Raw genomic sequence first — 25,710 nt, forward strand, 5'->3', positions numbered from 1 at the left:
GGAGATATTAGTAAAATACCTTCTTATATGGCCCGGTATCAAATATTAATATTGAGTTACAGCAGAAACAATTGCATTTGACAATTAAAAGATTTTTGGACAAGTATCTAGACAGAGATGAGCCAATGCAGGCAAATGGGACTAACTCAGACAAACTGGTTGAAATAGACAAATTGGGGCACTGGGCCTTTTTTCTGTGATTCTATAGTACAATGAGAGGCCTTTATAATGTTAAAGTTGCTGTGAAATATGTTTTGTTCTATTGCTTTCTGTTCCTCTCTCCTCTCCTGAAATTTTCCATGGAATGAGTGGCAGTTCCGGGAATGTGTCCATTTCCCAGAGACAAGTTTAACATTGTCTTTTGATTTTCCAATAAGGTGTTTGAACCTCCAACAAAGGTAAAGAAAATCTAAAGCACCTTCTGCATCTCAGGAAAGTTCAAGGTCACTTCACGTCCAGTCAAGCCCTGCTGAAGTGCAACCAATTTTTTTTTGTTGTCGCAGGAAATAATAATTTATGTTTCCCTAAAAGGGTGAAGGTGAGATATGGGATCTCATCCAGCAAAGCACTCCCTTACTGCTGACACTAGGAATGTTTGAAGGAATAATATGTTGCATTAGGGTCTCTGAAGTGAGATTTACCGCTGCTTCACAGAGAAATGGATTTGACAGCATTGGAATCCTCAGGAGACACAAGAGACTGCAGATGCTGGAATCCAGAGTTTGTGGTTAGAACTCAGCAGGTTGAGCAGCATCTGAGGAGGGAAAGTAAATGTCAAAGTTTTAAAGTTTCAATGTAAATTTATTATCAAAGTACATATATGCCACCATAAACTATCTTGAGGTTCATTTTCTTGCAGGCATTCACAGTAGAACTGAGAAACACAATATAATCAATGAAAAAACTACACACAAAACCACCACGGTGCAAAAGAAGATAAACTGTGCAAATAAAATACATAGATACATGAATACATGAATGAATGTTTCAGGTCAACTTGCTTATTGCTGACATCAACCTGGCCCACTCCTGACAAGGGGACAGATTTTTTCACTTTGGCACATTGGCCTTCATAAATCAATGTACTGAGCATAGGAGATGTGTTGTTATGTTGCAGTTGTATAGGTGTTGGTGAGGCCTAATCTGGAGTATTGTTTGCAGTTTTGGTCACCCACCTATAGGAAAGATGTAAACAAGGTTGAAAGAGTGCAGAGAAAATTTACTGCGATGTTGCCAGGTCTACATTACGACTCAATGTAGATTGGCAACCCCACAATTGTCCAGCAGATGGAACCCATGCTAGGTTTTTAAATGGAGGAAGCTAGAGCAATAACGTAATCACGCAGAGGGCAGATTTTCAGTCTGAGGAGGAAGTTTCCATTCTGACAAGCACATTTCTCAAAGTTCGTCACAGGCAAGACTACATCCACCGGGCTGATACTCATAGGTAGGTACCTATCCTCCAAACAGCAAATTTCACTCCTATCAGGATTGAATTTGACAGCAGAGAAGTTTTGTGTTAAACTTCTGCCAATCATTAGACGACATTTGGTTTAGTGTGTATGTTTTTACTTTCTACGTTACGAAGTAGATTATTGCATCAATGCAAAGTAAAACCAAAGGGATTGGTCACATTAAATGCACGATGAAGGGTCTTGGCCCGAAATATTGACTCTCTGCCATAGATTTTGCCTGACCTGCTGAGTTCCTCCAGCATTTTCTGTGCTACTCTGGAATTTCAGCATCTGCAGAATCTCTTGTGTTTATTCATCGTTATTTAAGTAAATTTGCTTTAATCCCTTAGAATTGAAATGCTATGACAATTTCAAAAAGATCAAAAGGGTTTTGTGCTCTGAGGGTGAAGTATTCTCATTGTGAGATCTTATCAGACATACTTCCCTTAAACTCCTGATTGAACAAAGATAATGATGTCAGTTTTCATTTGACATCATTCTGGCACTATACTGTATTTTGTATTTTGGGCTCTAATTCAAGTGTGTTTCTTGAATTAAACTTTTATCAGTCGGTTATTGTTATAACATGTAACTCAGTTGGACTAGATTCAAAACTGGGAGACTCATGGAGATGGACAGTACAAAAACAGGACTTTCAGCCCAACTCATCTGTGTTGACCAAAATGTCTATAGTCATGTCATTTGCCTGCATTTGACTCATTTCTATCCTGTTAAATACCTTTTAAATGTCATTGTATCTGCCTGTACCACACCCTCTGGCAGCTCATTCCATATCTTGACCCTTAAGATCCTTTTTTATCTTTTCCCTCTCACCTTCACCTTCGGGGTCCTGATGAAGGGTCTCGACCCGAAACGTTGACTGCTTCTTTCAACAGATGCTGCCCGACCTGCTGAGTTCATCCAGCTTTTTTGTACGTCTTGATTTGATCACAGTATCTGCAGTGTGCTTTGTGTTTACTAACCATAACTATTTACCCTATATACCATATAATTTTATAAACCTCTAGAACAGGGGTTGGGGGAAAATGTTGGGAATCTGTGATCTAGAAGGTCACCCCTCAGCCTCCTTTGCTGCTGGGAAGCAGTCCCATTCTATCCAATCTATCCTCCTAAAAAGCAAAGTTCCTGTGAATCTTTTATGTGCTTCATCTCACTTAATCACATTCTTCCTATAATGTGCAATCAGAAATATAAACAGTTCTCCAATTCCAACAGTTATTGATTGAGAGTGGCCTGGTATGATCATAAGTGATTTTCATCACAGCTTGCTTTATTTTTCCATGGCTGATGTTCATCAACAACTTATGTCCACAAATAATCCTTTAAAATCATAGAGGTTTGGCCACTCAGCAAATCTGGAATAATATCTGCTACCACATGAGTTAGCTGGACCTTTTATGTGTCCTCATGTGCTGAACAATTTGATCTGTGACAGCAGAACATGCATTGCTTAATGTTAATTGTCTCTACTCATGCCCGGCATTGTCTCTGTGAGGAGATTCCACCTTTGATGGAATCACATCACAAATTCAGACTAAGTACCCAGTCACATTTAGTCAAAAGGATTTTTGATAAGAATCCATTATGCAAATGTTGCAGTTACTAAAATCTCAAAACTCTCATACATTCATGATAGATTTGGGTTTATAAGATTTAGGAACAGAATTAGGCCTTTCAGCCCATCGAGCCTGCTCCAACATTTCATCATGGCTGATCCATTTCTCTTTCAACCCCATTCTCCTGCTCTCTCCTCTGTGGTCCTTCCCCACCAAAGCCCTGTGATGGCTGCACCAAGCTTCCATGCATCCCTCAGCACGCTCTGAGAGTAGCAAGGCACTCCGCATTCCTCTGGAATGAACATTGATTCTCCAACTTCAGATGAACTGCTGTCTCATTGATTTTCATTATTATACTGGATTCCTTTCCCATATTCTCTCTTTAAGATATGTCTTGCTTTATCATTTAATCTGTCTGCATGTTGTTTTGCCTTGCACCTCACTCCCTTCAGCATGGCTTTGAAAACTGTACACCATTTCCGCCCAGTTCTGAGAAAGAGTTGCTGACTCATATTAACTGATTTCTCTTTCCACTTATGTGTGTTATTATTTGTTTATGTTTTTGCTGAGAAACAAAACCTCAGGATAAAAAGCAACTGCCCAGAATTTCAGTGCTTCTGTGCACTTCATGACAGTTATTTTTTAATCAAACTTGCAGTCCACATCCAGGTTTCCATTCCACACACCCTGACTATTTGGCATGCATACACATGGAGGCTGTCAGATGTAAAGTTAAACCTTACTAGAAAGTTCACAGTTTGGCAATATGTGTTAACTTTTCTGCATATATGACACTTGGGGTATGCATGCAATCGTAACCATCGTTCATCGTAACCAGAAGGCTGGGGGCTGGACTGGTATTAGTTAAATGGAACCCAAGTTTAATGGCCTTTGCTGGGATGTATAAAGTATAATGTATATACTTATCCTTCCCAAGATTATCTCTAACTATTTCTTAGTAATCGCTACTATATCAATTAAACATAAAGGGCCATGGGATTAATATGGAAGTAACTCCACTAGAGCCAGCCGGTGGTGTAGTGGCATTCGCACTGGACTTTGATGCAATTGGACTTGGGTTCAGATCTGGCTGACTCCTTAGACGCTTTCCATGTGCGCTGGGTTGTGCGTTCAGTTAGCAACTCAGCCTCATATAAAAAAAAACAACAGACAAATATTGTGGAAAAGTTTGCTGCCTGATGCACCACAAGGCGCGGAGAGGAATAATGACCGAATGTCCACTGGACCATGTGCATGAGTTGGGCTGAGTGGCCTATTTCCGTGCTGTAGCACACAGACACATCCCCACCTCCTCCCCCACACCACGCACCAGTATTGCCCATCCCCCATCCCACACCCAACACATCATCACCCAACATCCATACAGTCTTCTCCTGGTGACCCTGATTTTCTCAACAGTTTTCCATTGGTGAGCACCTCTCCCATAAGGGAAACAGTAAAAGAACAGCTAGCTAACATGAACTGGCAACTCGGGTTAAAGGATTATTCAGTCAAGATGCAGTGGTAGACATCTGAGGGAATCTTTCCCAATATACAAGATAGATGCAATCCAACAAGAAAGAATATTTCCAATGATGGAGCCCACCATCTGTGGGTAATTTTTTTAAAAGTTGCTCATAACATAAGACTTAAAGCATGCAAGTTGGCTGGCCAGTGGTATAGTGGTATCAGCACCGGACTTCGAAGTGGATAGTCCTGAGTTCAAATCTGGCCAGGTCCCAATCTCGGCAGCACTATCTGTGTAGAAGAAAGGTCTGGCAATCTACTTCCGTATCTTGCCACGAAAACCTTATGGACAATTACACTATCCATAGGGTCGCCATGAGTTATTGACAACTTGACGGCACTCAACGACAACAAAGAATGTAAGTGGAAAAAGATACATGATTACATAGAATATTAAATAGAACAAATAATGAAAAGATTAGTAAGGAAACAAAAAAATAAAATTAAAATCAAAAGATTAGCTTCATTTGTCAAATGTACATCGAAACATACATTAAAATGTGTTGTTTGCATCAATGACTAATGCAGTCCAAGGATGAGAGGTAAGGGAGATCAGGTGCATGATGTGCGATGGATTGTGTGCAGGTACAACACGATTACTTATAAAGTAAATGGTCGTTATCATTTACTGTCAGGAAAATGATTATAAAGGTAAGGAAATTATGGTTCAGTTATACAGGACATTAGGGAGAACATTCTTGGAATACTCTGTACAGTATTGGTCTCCTTAGTCAAGGAAGGCTATTATTGTATAGGAATCGATCAGAGAAAGTTAAACCTGCCAGGTTGTCTTATGAAGCAAGTTTGGACTCATCTTGTATCCACTAGAATACAGAGAGAGAGTTAACTTGATTGACAGACAGGGAATCCTAGGAGACTTTGCCATGGTGAATGTTTCCTTTTCTGGGAGAATCAAAAACTTGGGATTGCTGTTTGAAAATAAGACATCATCTATTTCCTGTGAGTCTTTGGAATTCTTTTCCTCAATGGTCAGTGGAAACTGACAGGTTACACAGGCAGAAAGGGAAGGGGTTGCCACTAGACAGCATAGCAGTAGGCAGGTAGTGCAGGAGTCCCCTGAGGTCATCCCCCCCCTAAACAGATATACTGTTTTGGATACTGTTGGGGGAGATGTCTCATCAGGGAAAGGCAACAGCAGCTGAGTTCATTGCACCATGGGTGGCTCTGCAGCACAGGAGGGAAAGAAAAGGAGTGGGAGAGCTATAGTGATAGGGGATTCGATTGTAAGGGGAATAGATAGGCGTTTCTGCGGCCACAAACGAGACTCCAGGATGGTATGTTGCCTCCCTTGTGCAAGGGTCAAGGATGTCTCTGAGTGGCTGCAGGACATTTTGGAATGGGAGGGTGAACAGTCAGTGGTCGTGGTGCACATAGGTACCAACATAATGGGTAGAAAAACGGGATGAGGTCCTACAAGGTGAATTTAGGGAGTTAGGAGATAAACTAAAAAGTAGGACCACAAAGGTAATAATCTCTGGATTACTACCAGTGCCACGTGCTAGTCAGAGTAGAAATAGGAGGATATTTCAGATGAATATGTGGCTTGAAAAATGGTGCAAGGGGGAGGGATTCAAATTTCTGGGGCATTGGAACCAGTTCTGGGGGAGGTGGGACCGGTATAAACAGGACGGTCTGCACCTGGGCTGGACTGGAACCAATGTCCTAGGGGGAGCATTTGCTACTGCTGTTCAGGAGGATTTAAACTAATGTGGCAGGGGGATGGGAACAAGTGCAGAGAGACAGAGGGGTGTAAAATGAGGGTAGAAGCAAAAAGTAGTAAGGTGAAAAGTAAAAGTGGCAGGCAGGCAAATCCAGGGCAAAAAGCAAAAAGGGCCACTTTTCAACATAATTGTATAAGGGCTAAGAGTGTTGTAAAAACAAGCCTGAAGGCTTTGTGTGTCAATGCGAGGAGCATTCGTAACAAGGTGGATGAATTGAATGTGCAGATAGTTATTAATGAATATGATATAGTTGGGATCACAGAGACATGGCTCCAGGGTGACCAAGGATGGGAGCTCAACATCCAGGGATATTCAATATTCAGGAGGGATAGACAGGAAAGAAAAGGAGGTGGGGTAGCATTGCTGGTTAGAGAGGAGATTAACGCAATAGAAAGGAAGGACATTAGCCTGGAGGATGTGGAATCGATATGGGTAGAGCTGCATAACACTAAGAGGCAGAAAACACTGGTGGGAGTTGTGTACAGGCCACCTAACAGTAGTAGTGAGGTTGGGGATGGCATTAAACAGGAAATTAGAAATGCGTGCAATAAAGGAACAGTAGTTATAAATGGGTGACTTCAATCTACATATAGATTGGGTGAACCAAATTGGTAAGGGTGCTGAGGAAGAGGATTTCTTGGAATGTATGCAGGATCGTTTTCTGAACCAACATGTCGAGGAACCAACTAGAGAGCAGGCCATTCTAGATTGGGTATTGAGCAATGAGGAAGGGTTAGTTAGCAATCTTGTCGTGCGAGGCCCCTTGGGTAAGAGTGACCATAATATGGTGGAATTCTTCATTAAGATGGAGAGTGACATAGTTAATTCAGAAACAAAGGTTCTGAACTTAAAGGGTAACTTTGAAGGTATGAGACGTGAATTAGCTAAGATAGACTGGCAAATGATACTTAAAGGGTTGATGGTGGATATGCAATGGCAAGCATTTAAAGATCGCATGGGTGAACTATAATAATTCTTCATCCCAGTTTGGCAAAAGAATAAACCAGGGAAGGTAGTGCACCCGTGGCTGACAAGGGAAATTAGGGATAGTATCAAGTCCAAAGAAGAAACATATAAATTAGCAAAAAAAAAGTGGCACACCTGAGGACTGGGAGAAATTCAGAGACCAGCAGAGGAGGACAAAGGGTTTAATTAGGAAAGGGAAAAAAGATTATGAGAGAAAGCTGACAGGGAACATTAAAAACTGACTGTAAAAGCTTTTATAGATACGTGAAATGAAAAAGATTGGTCAAGACAAATGTAGGTCCTTTACAGTCAGAAACAGGTGAATTGATCATAGGGAACAAAGACATGGCAGACAAATTGAATAACTACTTTGGTTCTGTCTTCACTAAGGAGGACATAAATAATTTTCCGGAAATAGTAAGGGACCGAGGGTCTAGTGGGATGGAGGAACTGAGGGAAATACATGTTAGTAGGGAAGTGGTGTTAGGTAAATTGAAGGGATTAAAGGCAGATAAATCCCCAGGGCCAGATGGTCTGCATCCCAGAGTGCTTAAGGAAGTAGCCCAAGAAATAGTGGATGCATTAGTGATAATTTTTCAAAACTCCTTAGATTCTGGATTAGTTCCTGAGGATTGGAGGGTGGCTAATGTAACCCCACATTTTAAAAAAAGAGGGAGAGAAAAACTGGGGAATTATAGATCAGTTAGTCTGACATCGGTGGTGGGGAAAATGCTAGAGTCGGTTATCAAAGATGTGATAACAGCACATTTGGAAAGAGGTGAAATCATCGGACAAAGTCAGCATGGATTTGTGAAAGGAAAATGATGTCTGATGAATCTTATAGAATTTTTTGAAGATGTAACTAGTAAAGTGGATAGGGTAGAGCCAGTGGATGTGGTATATTTAGATTTTCAAAAGGCTTTTGACAAGGTCCCACACAGGAGATAAGTGTGCAAACTTAAAGCACACGGTATTGGGGGTATGGTATTGATGTGGATAGAGAATTGGTTGGCAGACAGGAAGCAAAGAGTGGGAGTAAACGGGACCTTTTCAGAATGGCAGGCAGTGACTAGTGGGGTACCGCAAGGCTCAGTGCTGGGACCCCAGTTGTTTACAATATATATTAATGATTTAGACAAGGGAATTAAATGCAGCATCTCCGAGTTTGCAAATGACACGAAGCTGGGCGGCGGTGTTAACTGTGAGAAGGATGCTAAGAGGATGCAGGGTGACTTGGATAGGTTAGGTAAGTGGGCAAATTCATGGCAGATGCAATTTAATGTGGATAAATGTGAGGTTATTCACTTTGGTTGCAAGAACAGGAAAACAGATTATTATCTGAACGGTGGCCGATTAGGAAAAGGGGAGGTGCAACGAGACCTGGGTGTCATTGTATACCAGTCATTGAAGGTGGGCATGCAGGTACAGCAGGCGGTGAAAAAGGCAAATGGTATGTTGGCATTCATAGCAAAAGGATTTGAGTACAGGAACAGGGAGGTTCTACTGCAGTTGTACAAGGCCTTGGTGAGACCGCACCTAGAGTATTGTGTGCAGTTTTGGTCCCCTAATCTGAGGAAAGACCTTCTTGCCATAGAGAGAGTACAAAGAAGGTTCACCAGATTGATTCCTGGGATGGCAGGACTTTCATATGAAGAAAGACTGGATCGACTAGGCTTATACTCACTGGAATTTAGAAGATTGAGGGGGGATCTTATTGAAACGTATAAAATTCTAAAGGGATTGGACAGGCAAGATCCAGGAAGATTGTTTCCGATGTTGGGGAAGTCCAGAACGAGGGGTCACAGTTTAAGGATAAAGGGGAAGCCTTTTAGGACCGAGATGAGGAAAAACTTCTTCACACAGACAGTGGTGAATCTGTGGAATTCTCTGCCACAGGAAACAGTTGAGGCCGGTTCATTGGCTATATTTAAGAGGAAGTTAGATATGGCCCCTGTGGCTAAAGGGATCAGGGGGTATGGAGAGAAAGCAGGTACAGGGTTCTGAGTTGGATGATCAGCTATGATCATACTGAATGGCGGTGCAGGCTCAAAGGGCCGAATGGCCTACTCCTGCACCTATTTTCTATGTTTCTATGTTAACAGGTCTTGGAATATTTTTAAGGTGGGGTAGATACATACTTGATAAGTAAGAAGTGAGAAGTTACCAGGAGCAGTGGGAATACAGAGCTGAGGTTTTCCTGAATGACAGAGAGGACTCGAGGGGCTGTGCAGCCCACTTCCGATGCTAATCTGGATTCTATCACCTCCCTTTGGTGCCCCCCCCACTTGCCCCTTCTCTGAGATTCCTTCTTCTCTACCCCTTTACCTTTTCTACCTATCACCTCCCAGCTTCTCACTTCATACCCCTCTCCCCCTCATATGGTTTCACCTGTCATCTTCTATCTGGTACTCCTCTTCCCCCCCCCCCCCACCATCTTATTCTGGCTTCTACCCCTTCTTTTCCAGTCCTGATGAAGAGTCTCGGCCCGAAACATCAGTTCAAGAGATGTAAATATGGAATTGTCCTTTGATCTTTAGCATGTAAAATGTTGTCTAGTAATGTTGTCAAGCAGGCCTCTTTCTCGGAAAGGGGTCTCAATATGATGCCGGCTGTGTCGTATAAAGAGACTGCTTCATTTCTACTTGTACTTCTCTTCGGTGACTTTGCTCACAAGGCAACAGCCCCCACCACCCTTGAGCTCCAGTAGAATAAAAAGGCTCTTTGTGCAATTTTAGGTGCATAAGACACAACAGCTTTTGGCTTTTGCAGTATGGTATATTGCTACTAGGAATTCTGCCAGAGTCCCACCACTCATCATTGCATTTCTGAGCTCCACCATTATTACTGGCAAATACTAGACAATAAAACCACATTTTCCAATTATAGAGGCAGCAAGTGAGCAGTGTTCTTGCCTTCTTGGATTCTGATGCCACGAGTGCTCTTCCAAGTTGTTTTGACTATTCAAACCATTTATTAAGACAATTGTATACACATTTCTCAATGTGTTGTTATTCCAAAAAACACTGCAAAGATAATCTATGACTCGGGAAAGTAATAGCAGAGATTTCTGTAGGATATTCACATGGAGCTAACCATTGTTTTAGTACAGTCAGAAATTTCTAACTCTGTGAGTTGAGATAAGATGTATGAACAGAATTAGGCCATTTGGCCCATTGAGCCTGCTATTCCGCTATTCCATCATGGCTGATATATTATCCCCCTCAACTACATTCTCCTGCCTTCTCTCCATAATCTTTGGTGTCCTGTCTAACTAAAACTATCAACCTTCGCTTTAAATATACCCAATGACCTGGCCTCCACAGCCATCTGTGTCAATATTCACTATCCTCTGGTTAAAGAAATTCCTCCTCATCTGTGTTTGAAATGGATATCCCTCTATTCTCAGCCTATGCCCACTGATCCTAGACACCCTCACTACAGGAAACATCCTCCCCACAACCACACTATCTAGGCCTTTCAATATTCAGTAGCTTTAAATGAGATTCCCCCCTCATTTTTCTAAAATCCCAGAGCCATCAAATGCTCCTCATATGTTAATCCTTTCATTCCTGGGATCATTCTCATAAACCTCCTCTGGACCCTTTCCAAAGCCAGCATATGATTTCTTAGATAGTGCAAACCTAAGAAAATCTGTTGGCTCTTGCCCTTTGAATTTTCGCAGCTCTCTTACCCCCATCAAAAGTTCCTGCCAGAGTTGCCAAATGCTGAGAGATTTCATTTAATGTAAACTTCTCACTCTATGTGTCTTTATAGTCTTTAATCACTGAGATTAAAGGATTGAGATATTACACAAGCAGAATTGACAAAGGATTTAATCTGTCAATCATCTACTGGCAGAGAAGATGAAAAAAAGTTGAGTTCAAAGTGAATTTATTGTCAAAGTATGTATATGTCACCATATACTACCCTGAGATTCATTTTCTTGCTGGCATTGACAGAAAAATAAAATACAATAGAATATGAAAAATTATACAGAATGGGTGTCAAATTTTTGTTGTGATGCATTTAGTGTAGTAGTGGAGCAGGTAGAGCTGGTCACTCTCACTTTCAGCTTCCACCACTGGCTGGCAGTCTTGCGAGGAGAGCTGAAGGTGCAAGTCTCTCCCTGCCAGTACGTAGCCTCTCCAACAGCAAGCCTCATGTAGTGCCTCCTCACTGGCGACACACGGAAACCGACTTCCTTTCGGACTCAGGATGAACTAGAGAGGACAGGGAGAACGTCTGGCCCCCGCAAACGTAGCGTGCAGGCCCACCGGTGTGTGGACACGCCCCGGTGCTCGTGAACCAGATCCCCAGCAATAGGTAAATAGCTCCACTGTCTTGTGGGCAGCCTCGGGAGAGACAAAGGTTATGGGAGTAAACCCAGACAGCAAATCTGGAGTGAAGCCCCTAAGGTGGCTGGACATCATTGAACATCCTCCTGACAGTTCCTGCAGCCAAGCTGGTGCCAAACATATTGCTTGCTTTCCTTTGGACTACACCAGTGAGGCCAAGAGGAGGAGCTACATACCTTCCACCCAGGCTTTTTAAAAAAATCCATTGTCCCTCGTTACAGACAGATGCCACCATACATAATAAATACTGCTAAACATCCAGTGTGCAAAAGAAAACAAATCATGCAAACACAAAAAACACGAGTTGTAGAGTCCTTGAAAGTGAGTCTGAGAGTTGTAGAATCAGTTCATTGTCCAAGTGAGCGAAGTTAGCCATACTGGTTCAGGAGCCTGACTTTTGAGGGATATTAACTGTTCCTGAAACTGGTGATGTGGGACCCAAGGTCCCTGTACCTCTTGAAATTCTCAAAGAAACAGAAATGAAAATAATATGATATATTTAATATGACCAAACACATTTGCTCAAGGATAGGAAAAAGATAGTTACAATTTTATTCTTCGTGGGAGATTTTTAAAATTAACCTTTTTTATATCTGAGCACAGCAGAAAAGCCAGCATTTATAGCCCATCCCTAAAGGCCTTTGTGAATCTGGTGGTGAATGCAGCAGACTCCTGGTGAGGCCACTCCCGCTCTGCTGCAGGGCCAAGAGTCCAGCAGCCGTGAAGGGTGGTGTGTGACAGGAAAGGAACATGCAGCTAGTGGGTTTGGAAGGTGGTGACAGATGAGGCTAGGTAAGTAACTGCAGGGCATTTTCTAGATGGTATGCTCTAGAGCTACTGTGAGTTGAAGGAGTAGCAATAGTAAGAACAATGGATGTTAGGGTGAAAGGTTAGACATTTTACCATCTGTCATTGGTAGGCAAATATACAGAACAGTACAGCACAGGCATATTAATCCATGATGTTGTGCCAACTTTTTAACCTACTCCAAGATCAATCTAATGCCTCTCTCCCACATAGCCCTCCATTAGATCTGGCAGAGCAGACTCAATGAGCTGAATGGCTTAATTTTGCTTCCATGTTTTCCAGTCTTATGGTCTTATTTTCTTTTCATCCATGTGCCTAATGTATCCACCTCTACCAACACCTATGTGCATTTAAGACACCCACCTCTGTTTTAAAAAACAATTTACCCCTGACATCTCACCTACACTTTCTTCTGATCACCTTAAAAGAATATCCGCTCATATTAACCATTACCACCCTGGGGAAAAAGGTGCTGGCCACTTAGAGTTTGGCCCATCAAGTCCACATCAGCTCCCAGTATCATTAGCTCCATTAATTCCATGACCCTCTCCTGACTTTCTTGTAGCTCTGGGTGTTCTTCTTTCTCACATGCCCCACAACTCTCCTTTGATTCCTTTTGGCATGTGCCAGTGTTGTGACTGTGAATGAAGGTACATCTGGCAGATATAAAATTGTCTTTATTCGGGCCACACACAAGATGACAGCTTTTGTAGTCACTCGAGGGAGAGGGAGACTCCTTGATCTAACATTTCAGTACACTTTATATGTTAAAGAACAAAGATAACAGGACAATTTCTATTATTGTAATGCCCTTATAATGCTTCTTTTGAGTTGCATGTAATTTTTAAGTTTCTGGGTCATCCCACCAAAATGAGTTAATTTTTGTGGTCTCCGAGTTGTGTTCATGTAATGTGTTATAGATCACAGTCATACATATGCAGACATACATCAATTGGGTGTTTCTTGGTCTGCAATTTACTGTTCTGAGCTGCATTTTAAATTCAGTCTGCAATCTATATTCAGATCTGAAGGCTGGTTGATACAAATATTAATATAATATCTGGTATATTGCATCTCCAAAATACACTAACACCTACACAGAGGATCAGTTTATGGTGGCCAATTAACTTAACAGTATTTGGAGTGGCACAGTAGTGTAGCAGTTAGCATAACACTATTACAGTACCAGTGACCTGGGTTCAATTCTACCACTGCCTGTAAGGAGTTTATTCATTCTCCCCATGACTGTGTGAGTTCCCTCTGGGTGCTCTGGTTTCCTCCCACATTGCAAAGATGTTTGAGTTTGTAGGTTAATTGGTTATATGGGAGTGATAGAGTGGAGCGGGCTCGTTGGGCCAGAAGGGCCTGTCACTGTGCTGTAACTCTAAATCAAACAAATAAAATATCCTTGGGCTGTGGGAGGAAACCAGAGCAGAAACATAGATGGTCATTGTGAAAATGCAGAAACCCCACATAAATGGTCAGAATTGAGTCCTTTGAGCTGTGAATGCTATATTACTAAAGGTTCCATCCTTCAGATGTAACATTCATATGATACCCTGTTTGCTCACTTGTGCAGAAGTCACTCCAGGGTACTTACAAGGATAGGTTATTCAATCATGGTCAATGTTTATCCCTCTGTCATTTCTTTTTCTTGTGTCTGAAAAAGAATTAGCTACAGCAATTCTAATTTTACATAGCCTTCATGAAGAGGGTACAGAAGAGGTTCATGAGAATGATTCCAGGAATGAAAGGGTTAACCTGTGAGATGCATTTGATGGCTCTGGGCCTGTACACACATAAGTTTAGAATAATTATGGGAGATCTCACTGAAACCTGTCAAATATTGAAAGGACTAGACAGAGTAGATGTGGAGAGGATGCTTCCTAAATGAGTGTCTAGGACCAGAGAGCACAGCCTCAGAATAAAGGGATGGCTCTTTAGAACAGAGATGAGGAATTTCTTTGGCCAAATGATAGTGAATCTGTGGAATTCATTGTCACAGACAGCTGTAGAGGCAAGATGAGTAAGGGCATCAAAGGTAATGGGGAAAAGGCAGGAGAATGGGTTTGAGAGGGATAATAAAATCAGCCGTGGATTGGTGGGCCAGATTTAATGGGCTGTATGGCCTAATTCTGCTCCTATGTTTTATGGTCTTATGGCATTTGACAACGTGGAGACAGACATGTAAAACAAAGAAAACAAATGTTTCAATGAATACCAATGACATGAATTAAGTGGAATATACAAGAGGTTTTAATCACTTAATGGAATGGTGTTTTTATTTCTCAGAACTACTTTGTGGAGTGTTATTACATACGCACAGATGGTCTGAGGTTTCACAAAAGTGATTAGCTACCGATAGTGGTACAACTTGTCAAGGATTTCTGGGCAGGTACAATGGCTGGTTTTGTGATAATATGGTTTGCTGACCACAAAGCTCTGAACTCAAATGAAGACCCTAAGTCCTATCGGATATAAATAACCACGTACCCTGACTGAAGGGAGGTTATACTGCAACTAGCCAATCTTTAAAAGTTAGATCGCTTCCCTGTTTGTCCTCCACGGTGAGTCTAGCTGCCATTATTTGAGTGGTGGGTCCCCCCTCTACCAAGCAGATACTTTAAACACAGTTCATTTATTTACAGTGACACATTTAAATCCAAATATTCTTAAATCATTTAAAACTCAGGATTTCTATCTTATAAAAGATTTACAAATTACAATTTCTAAAACAAAGGATTTCAAAAACACAGAAGCTAGAAATATGAAATCAAAACAGAAATCCTGGAAACACTCAGATCAGACAACATCTGTAGAGAAAGAAACAGAGTTAATGTTTCAACTTGACTGGCTTTCATGAACAGTCTTTGGTATGGGTATTGGTTTATCTGCCAGGCCTGCATGTGCAGTAACCTTCCAGTCTCCACCCAGATAATAGGATCAACTTGCTGCCCATTCCAGATTCATCACCCACAGCCTACTTAACCCCAGTTCTCATCCACAGTCCTTGTTCACTCAGAGCCAGCCAGACTCAACCAGTTGCTCCTAGCTTTCACTCTCCTTGCCTAAAATTTACTTTGTCGCTTGTTGTGTCTAGTTTTTGTTTTCGTTTTGTGACCCCGATGTTATTACTGTCACGTACCATAATCCAGTGAAAAGCTTGTTTTGTATACTGTTTATACAGATCAAATCAATACACAGTGCATTAAGCTAAAACAATAACAATGCAAAATAAAGTGTAAAAGCTCCTGAAAAAGTGCAGCGTAGGTCAACAATAAAGTGCAAGAGCATAACAAGGTAGAGATCAACTTTGTATCTTTTTCTAGAGATGCTGCCTAATCTGTTGGATGCTTCTAGCACTTACTGTTTTCATTTGGAAAAATAATGCAGCCTTGCTTACCTATTTTTGTGGGCATTACTTTCCACTATACTTCTGTCTTTTATCTTACAGTAATCAACAACAATGCAGGAAATGAGACCAGTTGAGTTCAAGGATGGGGTTTTATGGTTTGAAGGTAAGTTTGATTCAAACATTCACAGTTACTTACCGATACATATACCAGAGCCAAGGAACAAGTTTGTAAGTTAAGGTTAGGCAAGATCCGATGTGGGTTAGGATGCCTGCACAGATCAATCCTAGTCTAGGCTGGAGTATGAGGTAGTTATTCTCTAGATTGAAGAAAGCAAAGAAAGATTCAGCTAAGGATCAAAGGATTATTGACCATTTATGTAAAGATTGGCATCAAAATGTTTCACAACCTTAGCACCAAGTTCTCTGAATACTTTTGAAGTACTATTGTTTTTCTGCTGGTAAAAGGATAACAGCTCATTTACAAGCAAGTTAAAGGACATACATTCCTGTTCTATTGTGAAATCCCTTATATTCACTATAAGTAAAAGTACACAGATGCTCATCCATCACAAGTTCTGCCATCAATTAAATACAGACAAGTCAAACTGAGTTTATTATCATGTGCAAAAGTACAGTGAGATACATGTAGTAATAATAACAGAGCACTTTTCAGACAATGAAATGCTTGCTTTCAGTAGCATTACAGGTATGTAGGTTGAGATAACACACAGAACATGAATCATAAATAAAACATAATGAACACTGGGGAAAAAAGACTATACTGAACAAGATATTAGTGCAAAAAAAGAGACACAATTAGAGACGAGCCCGTAGTAGTTCTAGAAGTGGCCCATAATATTCCTTTGCTGAAGTAGGATTAGTTTTGTGCAGGTTTGTTTAAGAATCTGATGGTTGCAGGAAAGTAGCTGTTCCTGAACCTGGTGGTGTGGGACTTCAGGCTTCTATAGCTCTTGCTGGAGAATAGCAGCAAGAGGAGGGCATGACCCAGAAGCTCTTTTCATTTATTTGGATATTAATTGTTAATTTCCTGCAAACAAGAAAGCATGATCTTCCACAGAAGTAGTATAGAGTGTGGGCAATAGTCCTGAGTTGGCAGGTATAATTTTGTCACCACTCATATAGACCTGTGTAAACTGTTCACAGTGAAATATTTATTTAAATACTCACCATGAACTATATTTTTTTTATCTACTCAGGACGTTAATTGGGTTTGATAAAGAAAAACTAATCTAAATTTCCTGTGGTAAACCTAAAAGAGTTGGTATTAAATAATGCTCGAATCACACTCAGTTGCACTATGTCCGGATTAACCCATGTAAGGCCTTAACTTAAAAACAAAGTGCTGGAAATGTTCAGTAGCTCAATTAGTATCTGTGGAGAAATAAATTGTTAATGTTTCACATTGAAGATCCTCATCAGAACTGGCTATGATTTACTTCACTTGACCTTATTACTCATTTGTTGAAATATATTGCTGAGAAGCAAGATCTCTTAATTATCAGCACCTTCATGAATTTTTGCTCCAATGAATATTCATTAGCTTATAACAAGTGTAAGAAAAAACCTCAATCCAAAGCATAAAAAGCAGATTCATACTTTAACTAATGCGCCTTTAATTCAAAGTAAAGTTTATTATCAAAGTACATATATGTCACCATATACAGCCCTGAGATTCATTTTCTTGCAGGTAATACTCAATAAATCCAATAACCATAATAGAATTGAAAGACTGCACCAACAGGGCGGACAACCGATGTACAAAAGACAACAGTAAAATACAAAAAGAAAAATAAATAATATTAAAGCAATAATTATCAAGAACATTAGATGAAGAGTCCTTGAAAGTGAGTCCATAGGTTGTGGGAAGAATTCAGTGATGGGGTGAGAAAAGATAAATGAAGTTATCCCCTTTGGTTTAAGAGCCTGATGGTTGAGGGTTAACAACTGTTCCTGAATTTGATGGTGTGGGTCCTGAGGCTCCTGTACCACCTTCCTGATGGCAACAGTGAGAACATTGCATGACCTGGGTGGTGGGAGACCCCGATGATGGATGCTGCTTTCCTGCGATAATGGTCCGTGTAGATGTGCTCAGTGGTGAGGAGGGCTTTACTGTGATGGACTGGGCCACATCCACTACTTACTGTAGGATTTTCCATTCAAGGGGCATTGGTGTTTCTATACCAAAGTAAAAAAGAACAGCTTTACTGTTTTTGTGCAGTACATTCTAGTTCTCATTGGTTCAAAGTCAGAGAATGCATAAATATCATCTGAACTTAGTTTGAGGAAGCTCTCTGATCTGTTGCATGTACTTAGGTGTCATTCTATACAGGAAATGAGACCAGACATTAAGTATATAATTAAATGTTATGTGGCTTGGTGGGTATCATCTTGTGCCCACTCAGGAAACGTATCTGAAATTACTGTTACCGTTTAGTGTATTAGAGCATTAATAGAAGCATTTTGGGAGCAAATCCTCAGTGTGTGTAGGAATGTTAATTTCACCGGGGATGATATTTGTTTGCATTGTTGATTGAAAGATAAATATCGTCAGGTAGGAATTAAAAATAAAAAAAATTATTTCTTGTATTCACCTGAGTGTGAGATGACTCTGCTTAACTTTGCATTCAAAGTCTGGTTACTTCTCAAGGTATAACCGGTGACAAATAGCATAGCAATTAAGGATCATCAACTAAAAATATTAACTCTGCTTTTCTTTCCACAGAACATCTGTTAATTACAAGTATTACTATGGTTATATAGGAATAAATGTGAAATATAAACATAAATAATTATTGAAATACTGTAAGGTCACTAGACTAGTCAATGTTTGACTAATTTCTTCTTTTTCTTTCCCTTGCATTCAAACACGTAGAAGTACCAGGAGGTAAGATATGGAACGTTTCAACTGTACAAATCTTATTATATATTCTTTTCCATAAATAATGCTGTTCAGAGATTTAATATGCTCAACTTATTAACTTAAGGCGCCACAGTAGCTTAGTGGTTCGTGTGACACTATTACAGCTCGGGGCATCGGAGTTCAGATTTCAGTTATGACGTTCTCTGTAAGGAGCCTGTATTTTCTCCCTGTGACTGTGTGGGATTCCTCCAGGTGCTCAGATTTCCTCCCACAGTCTGAAGGTGTACCAGTTAGTAGGTTAATTTGTCATTGTAAATTGGCTCGTGACTAGACTAGGGTCAAATAGGTTGGTTGCTGTACGGTTCGACATGTTGGACCGGAAGGGCCTGTTTGGTGCTGTATCTCTAAATAAATAAACAAAATCTGATCTTACTATTTTAAGAGCAAACATGAGGAAATCTGCAGATGCTGGAAATTCAAACAACACAAACAAAATGCTGGTGGAACACAGCAGGCCAGGCAGCATCTATAGGGAGAAGCGCTGTCGACGTTTCGGGCCGAAACCCATTGTCAGGACTAACCGAAAGATAGTAAGAGATTGGAAAGTAGGAGGGGGAGGGGGAAATGCAAAATGATAGGAGAAGACCGGAGGGGGTGGGATGAAGCTAAGAGCTGGAAAGGTGATTGGCAAAAGGGATACAGAGCTGGAAAAGGGAAAGGATCATGGGACAGGAGGCCTAGGGAGAAAGGGGGAGGGGAGCACCAGAGGGAGATGGAGAACAGGCAGAATGATGGGCAGAGAGAGAGAAAAAAACTAAATATATCAGGGATGGGTTAAGAAGGGGAGGAGGGGCATTAACAGAAGTTAGATTAGTCAATGTTCATGCCATCAGGTTGGAGGCTACCCAGACGGAATACAAGGTGTTGTTCCTCCAACCTGAGTTTGGATTCATTTTGTTAGTAGAGGAGGCCATGGATAGACATATCAGAATGGGAATGGGACTTGGAATTAAAATGTGTGGCCACTGGGAGATCCTGCTTGCTCTGGCGGACAGAGCGTAGGTGTTCAGCGAAACGGTCTCCCAGTCTGCGTCTGGTCTCACCAATATATAAAAGGCCACACCGGGAGCACCGGACACAGTATACCACACCAGCCGACTCACAGGTGAAGTGTCGCCTCACCTGGAAGGACTGTCTGGGGCCCTGAATGGTGGTGAGGGAGGAAGTGTAAGGGCAGGTGCAGCACTTGCTCCGTTTACAAGGATAAGTGCCAGGATGGAGATCGGTGGGAAGGGATGGGGGGGACGAGTGGACCAGGGAGTCACGTAGCGAGCGAACCCTGTGGAAAGCAGAAAGGGGGGGGGGGGGGGGGAGGAGGGAAAGATGTGCTTGGTAGTGGGATCCCGTTGGAGGTGGCGGAAGTTACGGAGAATTATACGTTGGCCCTGGAGGCTGGTGGGGTGGTAGGTGAGGACAAGGGGAACCCTATCCTGAGTGGGGTGGCGGGCAGATGGGGTGAGGGCAGATGTGCGGGAAATGGGAGAGATGCGTTTGAGAGCAGAGTTGATGGTAGAAGAAGGGAAGCCCCTTTGTTTAAAAAAGACATCTCCTTCGTCCTGGAATGAAAAGCGTCATCCTGAGAGCAGATGCGGCGGAGATGGAGGAATTGCGAGAAGGGGATAGCATTTTTGCAAGAGACAGGGTGGGAAGAGGAATAGTCCAGGTAGCTGTGAGAGTCTGTAGGCTTATAGTAGATATCAGTAGACAAGCCGTCTCCAGAGATGGAGACAGAACACATTTTAATTCCACGTCCCATTCCCATTCCGATATGTCAATCCATGGCCTCCTCTACTGTCAAGATGAAGCCACACTCAGGTTGGAGGAACAACACCTTGTATACTGGCTGGGTAGCCTCCAACCTGATGGCATGAACATTGACTTCTCTAACTTCTGTTAATGCCCCTCCTCCCCCATCCCTGATATATTTAGTTTTCCCCCCTCTATTTCTCTCTCTTTCTGCCCATCACTCTGCCTGTTCTCCATCTCCCTCTGGAGCTCCCCTCCCCTTTCTTTCTCCCTAGGCCTCCCGTCCCATGATCCTTTCCCTTCTCCAGCTCTGTATCACTTTTGCCAATCACCTTTCCAGCTCTTAGCTTTACCCCACCCCCTCCAGTCTTCTCCTATCATTTTGCATTTTCCCCTCCCCCTCCTACTTTAAAATCTCTTACTATCGTTCCTTTCAGTTAGTCCTGACGAAGGGTCTCGGCCCAAAATGTCGACAGCACTTCTCCCTATAGATGCTGCTTGGCCTGCTGTGTTCCACCAGCATTTTGTGTGTGTTACTATTTTAAGTTTCAATTTGCCACAGTTGCTGATATCTTTAAATTCCATGTAAACCTTTTTGGAAGTAAATTGTAATATGCAATGGTTTCCCTGAACTTGGGATAGTTCTTGCAGATGTAGGATGCAATCAGTGTACCAGCACTTTGAGGGTAAAATGGAAGGCTGTAGAACTGACAAATGGGAAGGGTGTAGCTGTAAGAAACTGGTGGGACAAAAAAAGGCATCACAAGGTAAGAATGGTAGTTTGGAGCAAATAGGATTCTGCAACAAAGTTTAATCAGGGAAAATCTCCTCACATTAATTTTGAAGCATAGGTGTGATTAAACACACCAGCAAATTGGGGCAGTCCCATAAACAGCGATGACCAGATAATACTGGCTTGGCCCCAAAAATCCAGAAAAAATTCTGGGTGAGGCATGATCCATGAAGTTTTGGAGAGATGACTGTGAGATGAGCTATTTAAGGTCAATAAACAATTATCAGTGGTTGCAAACCTGAAAAGAGGAGAATTTTTTTTATATATAAAGGAAGGGTTAATATATGAGGAGCTTATATGCAGGAAATGTCATTGAAACCTTCAGGATATTGCAAGGCCAAAGCATGGAGAGGAGGTTTCCTTCAGTAGGAGAGTCTAAGATTTGAGGGCACAACTCAAGAATAAAGGGACATCCCTTTAAAACTGAGATGAGGAGGAATTTCTTCAGCGAGATGTTGATAAATCTGTGGAATTCATTCCCACAGAGAGCTGTGGAGCCTGAATCACTCAAGACAGAGATTGATAGGTTGTTGACTGATAAAGGGCTTAATGGGTACAGCAGAGGTTCCCATCCTGGGGTCCACAGACTCCTTGCTTAATGGCATAAAAGGTTGGGAATCCAAGGAGGGAGAATGGGAATGAAACAAATCAGTCATTATTGAGTGTTAGAGCAGACTCAGTGAGCCAAATGGCCCAATTCTGCTCCTATATCTTATGGTCTTACAAAAACTTATTTTCAATACAGTCACTAGTTTGATTTGGACATTAGTCATTGATTTTATTGACAAGTTCCATTGGTTTGTTTGAGGCAGCACACAGCAGCAACTCTTTGAGATGACTTCATGAGACTACTTAAATCCCCTGGAAGCTGAAGAGAATATTAACAGGAATGGTTAGAAGGGAAGAGGACAGATATCTGGGAAGGAAAATTACTTGCACAGCAGACTTGATGGGCCAAATGGCCTGCTTCTGCTCCAATGGCTTATAGTGTGAAACTAAGCTAGTGTGGAAGCAAGATTATCTGATATTGGAGGATCGACACATTGTGCAAACAAGTTTATGAGATGCCAAACACACAGTTTACAGCTCCTGTGTGTGGTCCTAAGGTTGCCATTTCCAGTTGGATATACGCCTGGAGGCTTCATTACATGACCTCCTACCCTTCTCCCAAGTTCTCACCATTGGTTGTTCATCATGTCTATTATTGGCACAGCATTCTTCACACCTGACATGATGATTCTAGGCTGGCCATTGAACAAACAATCAAAATCATTTTTTGCTTTAAAAAAAAGCACTATTCTGTTTAATGCTTGTGTGTTTTCCCGCATCTCTTTCCTGAGTTCTACTATTATAGAACCTGGGTGATTAATCTTTAATACTGGAGACTTGGGTGAATCGGAGATTTAATATATTACCTGAATGACTGAAATGAGTTGTCTTCTGCTTGAATAAATGTTCAACCTTTCTCCTATAGCCCAGATGTAATTCTCATTCTTGGCCTAAGAAGGACAAGGCAACTCAATTATACCCATCTCTTGCATTAAAAATATCAAAGTACATTTATTATCAAAGTTTGTATACAGTAAATAAACCTGAGATTCCTCCTCCCGCAGGCAGACATGAAATAGAGTCAGGGAACCCATTTCAAGAAAACATCAAACACCTAACGTGTAAAAAAAAACTGCGCAAACAGCATAAAGCAAGCAAATAACACACTGAATATTAAACATTTATCAACAGAGTGGTTGACATGGCCCAAGAGTGATAACCACCGAGTTAGTTCTGTTTAGCGCTGTGTCAATGCTGCAGGCCTCAGCCACATAGCCAGCTCCACGCTGAAGAGCCTTCATCAAATTGCGCAAATAGCAAGAAAGGGTAAACAGAAACACATGGAGCATGTTGTAAGTGAGGAAACAGATTCAATAGGTCTTAAGGACAAGGATTCTGGACACGCAGCCTGATGCACCATCAATAACTCACTCTGAGACGTAAGAAGCGAGATATCGGCTTTTATTGACTGGAAGAATGAACAACACTACATCCTGGAGAATGAGGCCGGGCTCAGGCCTCAATCGCCTTTGTACAGGGGTCTGTGGGAGGAGCCACAGGAGCAGTCAGCAGGGGGTCTGTGGGAGGAGCCACAGGAGCAGTCCAGACAGGTATATGTAGTTCACCACACAGCCTTAGTAGTAAAAGATTTTATTTACAGAAGGCAAACATGGGAAAATGGCAACAGAAGCAACACACACACACACACAATTTACAGCAGTCAGATCAGCAATAAAACACACACGGACCATTACTAACAAACATGGGAAAATCACGTGGGAACAAAGTACACACACACTCAAACAAACAAAAAGTCAATGAGATATACGGTACCTGCCCCCCTTGGCTCCATGCAGGCATGGCTCTTATACTACTAGGGACAATTATCAACACTCCCAACCCTATTCAATACACAACTCACCAACAGTTTCTCCAGTGCCACTATGGTCCTTGGCCTGGAGTGAAACAGGATGGTCTCTCCAGGATTGCAAAGAAGAGAGAGGGGCCTGCACACATGGCACCCTTTATGGTGCAGCAGGGCTGGAGGGTCCCACCCAGGTAATTCACAGGAAGGCCAATGGCTCGGTGCCAGCAGAGTTAAGCTGATTACAAAGGTCAATTGCCCGAGGCCAAGTACAAGGCTAATTAAAGGGGCCAATGGTTAGGTGTGCATTGATGGGTGAGGAGGGGTCAAATCTTGATTGGCAGGTGGCGTGCCTTCCGACCCGCTAATTGGCAGTGCTGTCATGTGACAGTCACAACCCCTCCAATACAGAGCATGAACTGGAGTCCTCCAAAATGAGTCATCTCTAGATCTGGCTATTGCTAGATGAGGGTTCTGCTTATGATCCATGTGCAGCTACCCTTATGAAGACAGGAGACCAACAGGTCAACTCACCAGCAGTTCATGAGGTAAAGGGAATCTCACAAAAGAATGGCAGGTAAATATCCATTAATATCCTAAAGTTTGCAGATGGCACGACTACAGTTGGTCTCATCTCTAAGAAGATGTGGCCTATCAAAGAGAGGTAGACTGGCCTGCTGTATCATGTGCTCTTAACAACTTATCAAGACAGTGGAAATGAGGGATGGTAACCCCCCCACCCGCACCCTTTGGAAATTAATGGTCAGACTGTGTCTGTGGTCAAGTCATTCAAATTCCTGGGGACTACCATTACCAATACATTGAAATGGGACAAGTACGTTACACTCATCACTAAGAACGCCCAGCAGATTGTTATTCCTACGACAGCTTAAGAAACTTAACATCTCAAGGTGTATCTTGATGAATTGTTACTCAGCCATCATTGAAAGAGTGTTGTGACCACCTCTATCACCGTTTGGTTTCCTGCCACATCCTCCCTCTCCAAGTCCAGGTTGCAGTGAGTGGTCCACTCAGGGAGAAGGTCATTGACTGTCAGCTACCAACATTAAAAGATCTGTTCATCAACAGAGTGAAGACAAGCTGAAAAAATTACTGCTGACTCCACCCACACCAGTAGTGACCTATTCACCAAATTGCCACCAGGGAGACACTGCAAGTCCATCACCACCAGGACTATACATCATCTCTGAAGCTTCTTTCCTCTAGCTATTCATCTTCTCAACAAAACTTACTCAGGTGTAATACTCTAACTGTCCCTTAACTGGTCTTTCCTGCTCTCCTTGTTCTGTTGATAACTACTGAGTCTGTTTATATGTTTGTACATATACTTAGGTTGGATTATTTATGCTTGTGCATGTGACCGTTCTGCTAATTGTTGATTGCTGATGGCTGTTTACACTATTGTCTTGTAAGTAGTTGGTTGCTATGGTGTTGTCTGTTCTAGTATTGTCCTGTGTTTTACGCTTGGCACCGAAACACAATCAATTCTGGTATGTTTCACATACTGGCAATAAAGTGATTCTCATTCTGACAGTATACAACTGGATGAAAGATTATTATTCTGTCCACTGTTCAATCTTAGGGAATGGAGTTCACGGGTTTGGGAGGTAGACTTATGTTAAATTTTCTGAGACAGGTAGTTTGGCTGTTTCCACCTTGTGATGAAGTTTATTTCTATTTAGATTACACAGAAGATTGTTTGGAGTTTTCCCACAAAAGCACTGTGATTCTGCGGGATGCACAGCAGTATATTTTAATTGTCCAGAATGAAGTAGCATACTTCAAAGATATGAACAAAAGTCAATTAAATGAAGGTATTATTTCTTAATTGTTGAAATTTTTAAACACTATTATCAATGTGAGTACTAGCATAAATACCAGAGATTCTGCAGATGCTGGAAATTCAGATTAACACACACAAAAATTTGGAGGAACTCAGCAAGTCAGGTAGCATCTATGGAGAGGAATAAAGAGTCGATGTTTTGGGCTAAGACCTTGAATGAAGACCCTGAA

The 25,710-nt window shown here is 41.7% G+C and overlaps 1 protein-coding gene across 2 annotated transcripts in view; it reads left to right on the forward strand.

Annotated features, from left to right (window-relative positions):
- The first annotated feature begins 1,333 nt into the window (after positions 1-1,333).
- The window catches only part of LOC140716888 (interleukin-18-like), a 48,760-nt gene continuing 24,383 nt past the window's right edge, over positions 1,334-25,710 (forward strand). For both annotated transcript variants that reach the window (XM_073029921.1, XM_073029922.1), the window contains exons 1-4: positions 1,334-1,447; positions 15,883-15,946; positions 18,677-18,688; positions 25,380-25,511. In XM_073029921.1, coding sequence (XP_072886022.1) covers positions 15,895-15,946; positions 18,677-18,688; positions 25,380-25,511 — 196 coding nt within the window. In that variant the 5' untranslated portion in view covers positions 1,334-1,447; positions 15,883-15,894. The remainder of the gene's footprint in view (positions 1,448-15,882; positions 15,947-18,676; positions 18,689-25,379; positions 25,512-25,710) is intronic.

The sequence above is a fragment of the Hemitrygon akajei genome, chromosome 26 (assembly GCF_048418815.1).
Source record: "Hemitrygon akajei chromosome 26, sHemAka1.3, whole genome shotgun sequence".
Classification (NCBI taxonomy): Eukaryota; Metazoa; Chordata; class Chondrichthyes; order Myliobatiformes; family Dasyatidae; genus Hemitrygon; species Hemitrygon akajei.